The sequence below is a fragment of the Gavia stellata genome, chromosome 11 (genome assembly GCF_030936135.1).
Source record: "Gavia stellata isolate bGavSte3 chromosome 11, bGavSte3.hap2, whole genome shotgun sequence".
Lineage (NCBI taxonomy): Eukaryota > Metazoa > Chordata > Aves > Gaviiformes > Gaviidae > Gavia > Gavia stellata.
Window position 1 is genome coordinate 2,828,676 of NC_082604.1, and position 13,435 is coordinate 2,842,110.

The 13,435-nt window shown below is 54.9% G+C and overlaps 1 protein-coding gene across 1 annotated transcript in view; it reads right to left on the bottom strand.

Annotated features, from left to right (window-relative positions):
- Window positions 1-13,435, bottom strand: part of EPHB1 (EPH receptor B1) — a 73,407-nt gene that overhangs the window by 19,887 nt on the left and 40,085 nt on the right. Inside the window, exon 4 of the mRNA XM_059822706.1 lies at window positions 414-569. Within this exon, the coding sequence (XP_059678689.1) occupies window positions 414-569 (156 nt within the window). The remainder of the gene's footprint in view (window positions 1-413; window positions 570-13,435) is intronic.

Below are 13,435 nucleotides of genomic sequence, written 5' to 3' on the forward strand. Positions count from 1 at the left end.
TCAAACCGCTGCCAGAGAGGCGGGTTGTGGGGCTGCCCCATCACTCATCATTTGGTGCGTGCCACGGCGGTGAAAGCAGAGCAAAAGGTGACAAGACATCATCTGCTTATGCCGGCGTGGCGGTGAAGGGATTTGTGTCGGTGCACACGGAGGAGGTGCCGTGGCATGCAGGGAGGGATGGGTATTCAATATGGGTACCCCAGCCCTCCGCAGAGCTAAACCCTTGCGGTGGGTTGACCTTGGGTGGCTGCCAGCCGCCCACCCAGCCGCTCTCTCGCTCCCTTCCACAGCAGGACGGGGGGAAAAAATAAGATGAAAAAGCCTGTGGGTCGAAACTTTATCCCTGCCGCTTCCCCAGCGGCGGAGGGGAGCGAGACCCTGCAGCCCCCCGCCAACCCCGATCTGTTACTCACTGGTGCAGGCGGCTGCCGGCAGGTCAAAATCCGCCCGGTAGTAGCCGTTGCGGCACGTGCATACCGGCGAGGCCTCGGCGGTGGAGCGGCTGTTGGAGGGGCATGGCGCGCAGACCCCCGCGCCCTGGCTGGCCTTGAACGTCCCCGCCGGGCATGCTGTAAGAGAAAGGAGAGGAAAGTGGTTGGGTGCCTAACCGTCCCGGGGCAGAGGTGTAAGCAGGTCTTGTTCTTGAAATGGGGCAGAGAGAAAAAGAAAATAAAGAAATAAAAGAAAAATAAGACACAGAAAAGCTTCACGCCTGTATCAGAGCTAAATGGGGTAGCACCTTCCTGTGAAGCTAGGATGGCCATAATTTTCCACACCGGCCATGAACTATTTCTAGAGCCACCAGGAAAACACTGAAATCGCACAGCAACGGTACAGTAATTAGCCAGGCAGAGCAAGGGGGCTGCAGCAGCTGCTTCGCTCCCCACCGCTCGCACCCGGGCAGGGGGACAGCAAGGGGCTGTGGGACCCCCTTCCCCAGCAGCACCCACAGGGACACAGACACGCAGGGGCAGGACAGTGTTCCCCTTCTGCTGATCCAAAACGTCCCTTTCCGCCACCCCAACAGCACGGCTCGGGTCTCGCATCTCTTTTTCCGTGCCAAATTTGAATATTTAATGAAAAAGCTGACGCAACACCTATGACAGCGTCTTATGGGTCCATCCCATTAATCCCCTGCAGCCCGGGGCTGTGGCTAATAACCTTCCCGGCCTTCAGCCTCCGAGTTCGTTCAAGCAGGAAATGGCAACTAATTCATAAACGAGAAGGTGCTCCAGTTACAGTTATGGCGAGGCTTTATTCAGTGACGGAGGGAGGTTTCGTTAATCAAGCGTCTTGCTGCTCTGCAGTTAAGAGGGTGAAGAAGGAGTGACAAAGATGGGGTCCCTCATCCCTGCCCCGCCCCACCAGTCCTCACCAACTAGGCGCTGATGAACGGATGCTCATCCATCCTGGACGTCAAACAAAACCCTTGGGTGATCCCTACAAAACTTAAGGCTGCAGAAGGTAGCATCTTGTATTTTGGCACACGTACCCGGGGGACCAGACCTCCGCCCAAGCCCACCACCCAGCCAGGGGGAGATAGCTCATGGCCTTGCACGAACAACGGTCCCACCTCCGTTTGGCTCCCAGCTCCGTCCCCGCGACGCTGTCACCTCCAAGGCATGGCAGAGAAACACCCTAAGTGTCTCATAAACACGGCGATGATTGAGATAATGGAAAGTGCCTCTTAGCCCCTGTCTGCTGCATCAGGATATGAGGCATCTCCCAGCAGCCACGAAGAGGAAATTAATAGGAACAAGCAGGAGTAACCACTTTGATGCAATTTCCTTGGGAGATAGTGGACCATCTAATCTTTATTGGAGCCCTTTAACCTGTCATTCAAAACTCATGAAGGCCTCTTGCTCACACAGTCTTTCCAGATATTAAAAGATGATAAAAAAAAGGATAAATCAAACCAATATTTTACGATTTTATTATTCAGGGGATTTTTTTCCCCTGCCTGAGGCATGCAACCGGCTGTGACAAACCATCTCTTTCTAAAGGCGTTAACAGCCGAGTGGGGACATGGCATCCCAGAGGGACCAGTCACCATCTCACGCTGCCCTTCCTCCTCCTCACCACGGGAGGACTGCCCAGTCCCCTGAATCCTACCGCAGCCATCCCACACGTATGGCCTCTCACGGAAGCACTTAGGGTCATAACCCACCACCTCGGGCAGACAGGCAGCCGGACGCTTGGGGCCACCACGCATTGCAGGACATGGGTGGGCACATGAGGACTTGAGGGTCAACGTCAGGATGCCGGAGCAGAAGGCAGACGGACGCAGACCCTTTCCCACGCCGCGCGCACAACAAGCCCTGTGCCCCATAACAGCACGAGAAGGCACCGAGTTACACCAGACGCACAAGGCAGGAGACACAACCACATGTGGACACCAAGACTTTGAGCTGGATCTCCATTTCTACACCTCTCCCTTCCCACCGGCGCCTCCCCGCGACATCCCAACGGCGTCGCGCTCCCGCCAGCAAGCATTAGCATCCATGAGACATGCAATGGGTGACTTGCAGGTACGCGGCGGATCAGCTCCAGAGCTGGAAGATGTGTTCAGAAACACGTCTAAAATGTGCTGGGCTCTTTGGAGGAGTGGGAAGGAGAGGGCAGCGGCATTGGGGAACGGCCACCTGGATTTCAATGGAAGGGGACGGGAAAGCAAGGGAGGAGGACGATAGGGTCGCAGCGCTACGAACACGCCTCCCTTTTAAACATAGGGGCACATCAGTGGGTGGGTTGAAGGAGTTTGTTAATCTGGAATTACAATTAAGCCAAGTGACGCTTATCAAAATACCTGAACAAAGTACACTTCGCAAGCCGGTGTCCTCCGGTTTCTTTTATCACTTCGCTTATCTGCAAATTCCCGTAATCTGCAGGCACGTGGCTCTTAATTGTTACTATTACCAATTAGCTTTTCTCCCCTGTAATTACACTGTGCCTGCCTGAAGTCTCTCGCAGTTTCGGGGGAGGCTGATGTCTTCTCCTTCCTCCCGAAGCTGCCGCAGGCTGCAGCCCTCCGCTCTCGCCGCTGCCCACGTCCCCCCTCTTTCTGGGGGAGCTGAACCACAAACCTCACGCCAAAGATGAAGCCAAAACCCCCATGCCCCTGCGATGCTGCAGTGGGATTTATGGAAACCCGCGCAGCGTGGGATCCATAATCCATCGGATAGTAAACATGTAGTCCAGGCGTAAGTCTCGGATAGAGAGCTCGAGCCCGGGAGGGAGCAATAAATCACCCCGCTAATGGCAAGCGCAACGTTTGCCTTGATTTAAGGGCTGCTGCGAGAAAGTTTCCCAGAGCTGGCAAGGTCTGGATCTGCAACGGTGTCTCGGACGAGTGTGGGACGAGGCTCTGCCTCGGCTTTCCCTGCAGAAACGGGCTCCTTCTGCCGGTGCCCAGGCTGCGGCGCAATCTGCATCTCTTCAGCCCGGAGAAGAATTAATTGATTGTTGATTACGTGGGCTGGATAAGATTAATGATGTGCTTAACTATCCATTTCCTCGCGTTTAAGCACTAGGGGTGTGTTTGTAAATGATGAGGCACGAAACCCGGCCGTGCCGCTCAGCGGCTTCAGCGCTCGCCGGGGCTGCCCGCTCGGCGGATAAACCCCCCCATAACCCAAAGCTGCCCGCGGCTCGGTCGTCCTGCCTGCACACCGGGGATGTCGAGCATCCCGGGCGGCGAGGGCCAGGGGTTTGCCGGCAGGACCCCTTTCCCAGGGCTGACGTTTGGGGGTGGGAGGGAGCATCGCTGGGGGGCTGCTTAAACCCAGGCTTCTTGCAGCGAGATGTCATCGCTGGAGGTTTTTTTTTGGGGGGAAAGGAAAATAGATGCAAGTCTCTCTCCTGCCCGAAGGTTAATGGTGGGGATGGCAGCCAATTTGCAGCACCCCACAGGGCTGGATGCAGCTGGGGCTCTCCCGGCTGGAGCTGCCCCTCCTACCCCCCGCAAAGACTTTGGGGTTGGGACGCAGTCACGTCCCGCACAGGACAAAACACCCAGCGAAGGTACCGCAGACCTGCACCCCCACCGCTGCCTCCCTCCTCGCTCTGTAGCTTGCACGGGACGGGAGGAATTATTGAAGCAGTAGTGGCACACAGCAGCATCGGGAGCCTTTTTTAAGACTGTCCTGTCTTAACAGCGTGTATCCTGCACCCTTATATTTTGGGTGCCAAGGGTCCTGGAAGGAGTCGGAGGTAAGCAGGATCCCTCTGCTTATCCAGCCCGGCTCCTGCCCAAGGCAAGCCACCGTCAACAGACCAGACGCTCTGCGGAAAGGGTGCAAGCACAGGGGTATCCAAGCATTTCATTTTCCAAACTAAATCCTCTCGTTTAACGCCTGGAACTTGCACTTTTTAATTACTCTCTCAGGGAAGCTTAGTCAAAAAAAAAAAAAAGAAAGAAAGAAAGAAAGAAAGGAGACATCTCCTCTATACTAACTTGCTCTAAAGCTCCCTGGGGACACGGAGTGGCATTTTTCCTTATCAGGTTTTAAAATAGGAGCTTCTACAAAGAATTACAGACTGCAGCTGGCGATTCCCCACCTCCTCCCCCCCGGCCCTCGCTGGCACCCCACGCAGCTCCCTTCGCTTGCAGCAAACCGAGTCTGCGTCGTCTCGTCATTCCCGTGCCCCTGATGTCCCCGCTGGGACAGAGCTAACTACATTTGCCAGGTTTTCCCAAATTCATGCTTGTTTCGGGTTTCTTTTTGGGTCCAACGCCTTCCCAGGGCAAGACCAGTGTCTTTAAGCATGCCCGTGGTCACACCAGCACGGCGAGTGAGGAAAAGATGGGTTAGAAGTAATGGTGCTGCACGAGGCGATGCCCTCAAGCAAGCTGGAGGTGCGGAGAGGACTGCCACATGCCAAGGCACTGGAAAAGCCTGGACGATCCAGCCTGATCCAAAAAGATGCGTGGCTGGCGCTCACCAGCACCCTCAGGAGATGGGCAGCGGGGAGGGTGTCCTGTTGGGTTTGAGGACACCACCGGCCACGAACAAAGGAGGAACTGTGGCTCATTGCACTTATAGAGTTCACTGGAAAAGGATTCAAGGCCATTTCCCTTCCTGCAAAAGACAATTTTTCATTAAGGAAGAAAACCGGCACTTTCTGCACAAGGCTCACAATTAAGCCGAAATCTAAAAAAAGAGAGGAGACGCTTGCTAGAAACCCCTTGTACATTTTGCAGACACCTTCGACGCAAAACGCATTTATCTTTAAGCGCACCAAAAAATGAAAAAAAAAAACCCAAACAAGCCCCTCAATTTTTCAGCCTTCCAATGAAGATTTTCTGATTAGCCCCAATTACGGGTATTTTAGCGGCCAGGCAGCTCTCCTCCCCGTCCCGCTGCCTCCACTTGCAGCCTGCATGCAGGCGAGGAAGCCCTCCTAGATGCTTTCAGCTGAAAGACACCATCCAGGCAAATAAACACCCACACGAAATTGCGTGCTATAGAAAAACGACATTTAGAGGATGTTGTGATTACAGGGGCAGGCACTCCGGCAGCCGGCATGGCTTTCCGGGGCGGCTGTGGGCTCGCCTCCCGCTCGCCCTCCCGGGCAGGCAGCACCAGGGGACCGGTGGCACCGCGTCCCCCGGGGACACACGCACACAGGGCTGCAGAGCCGCGACGCCGTTACGGGCTGTAACACAACCACTGTTTTGGGGTTTCATTCCCTTTGATGTGATGATGATGCCAGGGATGGGGGCTGCAGTCTGGGGGAAAAACAGCAGAATCGGGCGAGCTGTCACCCACCCGCCACTGCTCCCCGGCTGGGGCTGCCATCTCCCCGTCTTCAAAGGGCTACAAGGGTGCTGCCTTCCCACCCTGCTTTCATCTCCCTCGTTATCCTCCCCGCAAACATCCAAGCAGTAAGCGGGCGCCCATTGCTGGAGGTTTAATTGCATCCCTGACTTGATGCTCTCCTGTCATCCCTTCCCTTCTGTGCCTCTGTTGGGGAAGGGATTGGGGGGTTGTTTTGCAGGTTTTTTTCCCCGTTTCTACTTTTTAATGATCCAATTCCCTTTTATATCAAGCCAAGCACTTCTCCTGAGCGCCTCAGCCCTGGCACAGCCGCAGGCAGCCGGCGACGCCAGCGGGCGTCCTGCCGTGCCGCCCTCCGCAAAGCATCCACAAATTAATCCAGAGAGATTTCTGTGTTCGGAGCAACGCTGTGCTCCAGCAAGGAGGGGCGGGAGGTTACCCATCACACGCGTCCTGCCTGCCTGACCACGCCGAGAAGGGAGATGGGGATCCGATCCGGCCCTGAAACACCCCATCAGCTACCAAATCGCCTCTCCTATATCCAGTCCTTGGGGCAGGGTGAGGAGCATGACCCAGATGGGGAAACACCAGAGTCTGAGCATCCCCAGCCCCAAGGTATCCTCGGACAGACAGACAGACGCTTGCTCCTCTGAGGAGGGAGCTCAGCACAAGCCCTTGAGCGATGCCAGAAAACCCTGGCACCCTGGGGATGGGACACCCCAGCTGAGCCTTGTCCCAGCGAGGGATAAAACCTCATTTTGGTGCACACTTCACCATTTTTGCAGCCAAACGCACGAATTCTCGCGATATCCGATCACCCGGAGCCGCTCCCACTTTGGGGCCGAGCACTCGCCCAACCTAATTACAAACAGCACCCGCCTCGCTGCGTTGTGTTTCCATATTTCAGCACCGTATAGACAGAAACTCATGAGATAAACATGAGCTTCCCAGCATCTGGGTTCGCATCCTGCAGGCGACGGGCTGCATCTCTCCCCGACGCGCGGAGGGAAGAGGTCCCAGCTCCTCGTGACGCAGCCGGATAATTAAACCAGCCCTTCACCTCCGGAGAAATGGGTTTAGAGCCGCCTTGGGACACATGTAAATTAAAGCCAGTGGTTTTCAAGCCTGGCCCGCCATAGTTTATTCATGGAGGAAAAGTAAAATTTAGCGTGGTTCTTCCCTTCTCAGGGGTTGGTTTTTTTTTTTTTGGCTCTTCTTCTCACGGATGAGAAATGAATCGAAGCGGGAAGGCGCGGAGCAGGATTTCAAAGGCGCTTGCAGGGTAGGTAGCTGCATGAGGCTAATTAAGAGGCAACAGGGTGTGGGTGCACCCACATTCGCCTCTCCCGAAAATCCCATCCCTCATCAACCAAGGATTTGCTCCCCTGGGGCGGACCGAGGTGCTCACAGACCGAGCTACGCACGCTTGGCTCCAAACAAAACGCCACCAGTGCTCACCCAGCAGAAGCATTTCTCCTCCAGGAAGGCAGACTTGGGAAATTTAAGGGTGTCTGGATGCAGAAGAGCTTCAAGACCAACTGCTGAGCTGGTATCATGAGCCTAAAGAACATGTTTAAGCTCAGAGCAGGGCATGGAAGCAGACAGTTTTGGCTCCCATGTGCCCTGATGCTTGCTGCCCGCGGCACCCGTCTTCCCAACGGGGCCACGCTTGCCCATTTAATCACCACTCTGGGCTTGGCTTTCTCTGTTTTTCATGGTTGGGGGGATTTTGAAGGTCTAAAGACAAAATCTGTCCCAGTTCCGTTTGTTGGATGAGAAAGGGGAGAGCACGCACGCCCTGGGCAGACGGCGCCGCGGGGCTGCCAGCTTGCCGCAGAGCAGGGAAACTGGCTTTGCCCTCCAGAAAAGCCAATAGAAAGAAGAGCAAAACCACTTCTCAAGGTCACTTTTGCAAACCACTTTTCTCATGCTTTGAGTTTTGCTTCGCTTTCGTTTCCACTTTGCACCGGTGCAAGGCTACCCGGTTTCACGCCACGGCTCCTCCGCCACCGGCAGCTCACCTTCCTTCCCATAAACCAGCCGTCGAAGTAATGATGCCCAACCTTCTGCTCCAGCAGTTTCGCACGTGAAATTAGGGGTGAAACACAGCTGGTGGGTGCACAGCGCAGCTCCCAGAGCCCCTCCAGTCCCCAGCCTGTTTCCATTTCTCCCCGGTGTTTCAGCTTTTCCCCCTTGGGAATTAAAGCACTGCTATGGAGAAGAGGAGGGAGGCATTGCAGGGAAGGGTGAGGCTGGCACTGCCTCTCCCTGCATCCACTTTCAGTGATCAAACGCTAAATAATTTGATCAAACGCTAGACAATTTATCCACGTACGCAGGGAGTTTTACGGTGGAGCAATGAGCGGTTGCGTAGCCACAGCGGTGACTGCTGCCGGATGCTCCTCTGTATCCTAACGCTGCCTGAGTTTATTAATCTAAGTCAACAAATGAAAGGGGATGAAGTTATCGGCAATGATTTGAGGCTATTTAACCTCCTTATACTCTTCTTTAAAACCATATTTAGCGGCTGCAGCCTGCCACAGGCTCTTCTCTCTGCTGGGGCTGACAGCTCTGCAAGCAGGACAGGGCTGGGCTTGTCGTTGCTGCCCCAAACCCTCACGGGCAGCGGGGCCGGGGCAGTAGGGAGCTATCTGAATAGTGGTTGCAAATTAAATGCCACGACACGGCTCTCCCTGGGGATGTGATGGAAGGAAAGGGGAGGCTGATTGCCAGTAAATAGACGGCGGTGTCCAACCCCCTGCTCCTGGGCTTCCCCGCCCCGACCGGCGCTAGATGAACATTTACATCTCTGCTGTATGTTAAAACCAGAGCTAAGGGCTGGGGAGCAAGCCAAAGAAATCCATCCTGAAAAACAATTTAAGGAGAAAATGGGTGAGTGGGATGGGCGCACCGCCGGGGAGCCGGACAGCACCGGGAGCAGAGCGGCGGTGGGAAGCATCGGGGCTCCAGCGGCAGAGCAGGAAAGCCAAGGTCTGCCCAGGGGTTCACCCATTTTTAACAGACAGGGTGGTTTATCACAGCTGGGTGCTCCATCTTACCTACAAGCACAGCTGTAATCTGGATTTCAGGAAACCCTCGCAACCTGGGGCAATGCTTGGTTTTAACGAGGGCGCTATAACTAAGGCTGAGCTTAAGGTGAGTGGTGCTACGAAGGCAAGCGATGCTCATGTGCCGCCTTGGCGATGCGGATGTGCATCAGATTACACCGGTTCTGGTCAATCGGGCCAAGCGTGAGGCAGATGGGGGACCACCAAGACCGGTCCTGGTGAGTAGGTACACCCCCAGCACTGCAATGGCACCTGCAACGAACCTCACGATAAGTTTGGAGCAAACGACTGCGGCGATCAAGATTCAGGACTCATGTCCCAAAAACACAAGACCCAGAAGATGCTCTACTCCCACCCCAGGCATCGGCTCGATACAGGAGTCACGGAGCGAGATTATTTCCCCCGTGAACTGCAGCAATGCGAGACTCTAGGAGTTGATGAACACGGACTGGAAGCCATACAGAAGAGCCGATACTTTCATGTACCACTTAACCCAACACATGGCATTCACCCCTCAACGCCTACGTGAGCTATCGAGCCACCTAATGAGCTGGGAAGCGAGCTGCCATGAAAACTCATGGTGGATCTGAGGGAGTAGCTCTTCCCCCAGGTACAGAGGTGCTGGCAAGGGCTGGAGTTAGAAACCCCCTGAAAACGATGCACCTTTGCTTTGCAAACCGGCAGAGCCCCCCTGGGGATTTTGGGAACTGCCAATGTCGCTCCATAACTCCAGCCCCTTTTTCCAACCGGGAAATCGGGGCTGCACCGCCCCTCGGCTTCCCGAAGCACAAACCCCTCCTGGCTGGGAAGCAAACATCTCCCATTCCTAACAGGAACTAAATTAAGCGCTTTTTCCTCCTTTGCCAGCTCACGCCACACAGTATCCCCCTCAATCTAGAGAACATCAAGTGCTTATTAATTACATCTGAAGTGGTTCCTCATTAGTGCTGACGCCGTGAAGGATGAGTCACCCCGGGATGGGGCTGGGGGAGAGCGTCAGCCGCGGGGCCAGGCTCACGCTGCCGGCGCGGGGATGCTGGCACGGGCAGGGACACGCGGCCACATGGCTTCCTTGTGTCCGTGCCACGGCACTGGAGGACATCGTAACTTGGGTTACACTGGGGCAGTGGGATGCCCCATGATGGAGCTGGACCCCTCCATCCCGGCGGAGACAAGCCTTGGGGGCTGCAGTTTGGCTGACTGCTTGAGGATCGTGCCCAGGGATGGACGCGGCAAGGGGAAGACAGACGCAGCAACGGGAAGACGGACGCGGCAACGGGAAGACATCCTGACCAAGGCGCAGCCACTCTCCCACATCCCTCATCCACCCCAAGAGCACCACGCACAGAATTAATTAGGAAAGTAATTAAGAGAGCTCCCCTATGAATATTTATAACGGAACGACACATAATCACTATTCCTCGGAGGAAAGGCGCCTTCTTACCCAGCCGCGGAGGGGAGAGGGGAAACGTGGCACCGACCGGGGGACCAGAGGCACTGGCTGCTCCTGCCTTCACACGTACTTGCCTGCACACGGTCCCAGCCCCTGGGAAACTGCCTCCATCATCCCACGCGGGCCTGAGCAAAGCACTCCCCTTCCATCCCTGGGGGCAGCAGTTTCGGCCGTGTTTCCCGCAGTCGGGTGCAATTTACTATTCTTTCTGTATACAAGCATCATTTATATATATTTGGTACAATTTTTCTCTCTCTTCTAGTAACACCTCCCTTCCCACCCTAAGCAGTTAAATGGTGGCCGCTGCCATTGACTTGCCCCGCTCCTGCCGAGCGGCTCACATCAGTCCTAACCTCCCGGAGCCAGAAAACACCTAAAAAGCAATTTCTGAAAGTTTTACCCGCCTCCCTTCCACTTACTGATTTTTTTTCCCCATCCACACTCTCCGCTCTATTCTTCCCAGTCCAAACCACTCACTTCCAAGCATCTTCCCCCAGTAAGCTGCTGGCTGAGTCCCCACCTCACTACCTTCATCCCAACTTTCCAACACCCCCAATAGAACAGCATGGGAAAGCACAGCGGATCATGGAAATTTTGACTTTCCTTCCCAGTCCCCCTCTCTCCGCACACAGTTGAGCTTAAAAACTCTTCCCGATCCCGCTCCAGCTGGCAGGAGAGCCGGTCCCGGCAGCATCCCCGCCCCTCGGCAGCCGAGCCCAGCTGCCACCGGGCACTGCGATGGCCAACGGCACTCACTACAAAAGAAAATCTTGGAAAAAAAAGTGTTCTCGTGGCACTTGGGCTCCACTACCAGATAGAAATAGGAAGCGTGGAAAGGTGAAAAAGCGGAAATAACAGATGGGCTCCTCGGGCAATGCATCGCCGCGGTGCCAGGGGCAGAGGAGAGGGGACCGCCAGGAAGATGAAACAGTTGGATCCCCTTCCATGTCCCTCACCTTTTCAGGTTCTCCTGTGCCCACCCATGGAAAATTTGGCTGGGGCCAGATTTTCACTCTCTCCTCCCTGCATGAGGGCTGGCTTGCAAACGATGCTCGGTCCTAAGGGCAGAGCCAAGCTTGCGGATCAAGAGCAAAGGGAGGAGGTGGAGACGATGTTCATAGGAGGCAGAGATGATGTTCATCCCACAGTGGAAGTGCTGGTGTTTTGGAAACGCACCAGAGCCACCTCAGCAGCCTCTGGGGTCAAGTGGCACAAACCAACCGAGACCCCAGCCTGCAAGGAGTTCAAAGGAGAATTCAAAGCAGACAACAGGTTACAGTAACTCAACGCGACTCGGCATCAGGTCACTGTTGGTTGCGAGCGTTGCTGGACGGAGCAAGGAGCAGCTCAAAGCAGTTTCCAGGCTGAAGCACAAGGGTGGAAAGCTATGGTAGCTCAGCCTCTGCAGCTCACTGACAAGCAGGATGGAGCTGGAGCAGGCAGCGTTCCAACAGCTCAATGTCCAAGTGGAAACCAGTAGCGAGTGGTGCCCCTCAAGGGTCCATACTGGGACACGAGTACTATTCACTATCTTCATCAATGACATAATAGGATTGAGTGCTCCCTCAACAAGCTTGCAGATGACACCAAGCTGAGTGGTGCAGTTAATTCGCTAGAGGGAAGGGATCTCATCCAGAGGGACCTTGACAGGCTTAAACAGTGCGCCCATGTGAACCTCAAAGTTCGACAAGGCTAAGTGCAAGGTCCTGCACCTGGGTCGGAGCAACCGCCGGTATCAATACAGACTGGGGGATTGAGAGCAGCCCTGTGGAGGAGGACTTGGTGGACCGGTGGGTAACAAACTGGCCATAAGCCGGCAATGCGGGCTTGCAGCCCAGAAAGCCAACCGTATCCTGGGGTGCATCAAAAGAAGTGTGGCCAGCAGGTTGAGGGAGGGGATTCTGCCCCCCTACTCCGCTCTGGTGAGACCCCACCTAGAGTACTGCGTCCACCTCCGGGGTCCTTAGTACAAGACAGACACGGACCTATTAGAGCGGGTCCCGAGGAGGGACATGAAGTCAGAGGGCTGGAACACCTCTGGTATGGAGAAAGGCTGAGAGAGTTGGGTTTGTTCAGCCTGGAGAACAGAAGTCTCCAGGGAGACCTTATTGTGGCCTTTCTAATATATAAAGGGGGCTTATAAGAAAGATGGAGAGGGACTTTTTACCAAAGCCTGTAGTGACAGGACAAGGGGCGCGGTTTTAAACTGAAAGAGGGTAGGTTTAGGTTGGACATAAGGAAGAACTTTTTTATGATGAGGGCGGTGAGACACCAGAACAGGTTGCCTAGGGAAGTTGTGGATGGCCCATCATTAGAAGTGCTCAAGGTCAAGTTGTTCAGGGCTTTGACCAACCTGACTTAGTGAAAGATGTCCCTGCCCATGGCAGGGGGGTTGGACAGGATGATCTCTGAAGGTCCCTTCCAACCCAAACCATTCCACGATTCCTGCACCAGCTCATCCTCGTGCCTCAGCGAGGAGGCAGCCAACCTGCTCAAAAGCTCCCAGCCAGGGAAAGGACCTTCTGCAAACGGCACGAACGTGCTGGCACCGTCCATGTTGGTGCCACCAATGGGGACAGGAGAGATGCCCAAAGCTGCAGGACGGGACAACACCCACTAACCCCACCTTTGAGCACAGTCACCTTCTCCCTGCCGAAATTGCCACCTGTGTCCCACGCCAGCGGTAGCAACAAGCGGGTAAAAGAAAGTAGTCTCCTCTATCCTCAACATCTGTTACACATAAGTCAAAGCCACCCGAGATTGCAGGGATTTACTGTACGTAGGCAGGTCTGGAAGGTTTTCTTAGCTGTGAAACATAATTTGCACCTTGGGCTCTCTAAGAATAAGTTGTCTTAAATAATAATACGTGATTAAGAGCTCACGAGCAGATCGGATGTGGAGGCAGGAGGTCTGTGATAGCTCCAGGTCTCACCCTGTCACCCTCGTCCCAGCACCGCCGGTTACTGCGAGCGGCGGCCCCACTCCCCCAGCATGCTTAAAGAGATGCCCATGGCAAGGAGATTTGGGTTCAGTGAGAAGATGACGGTCCCCGGCGGCACCCAGAGAACCTTTTTGCCTTGCTCAGAACCATTTCAAGCTTTCAAACAGATTCCCTATTTTGCAACAGAGCAAAACCC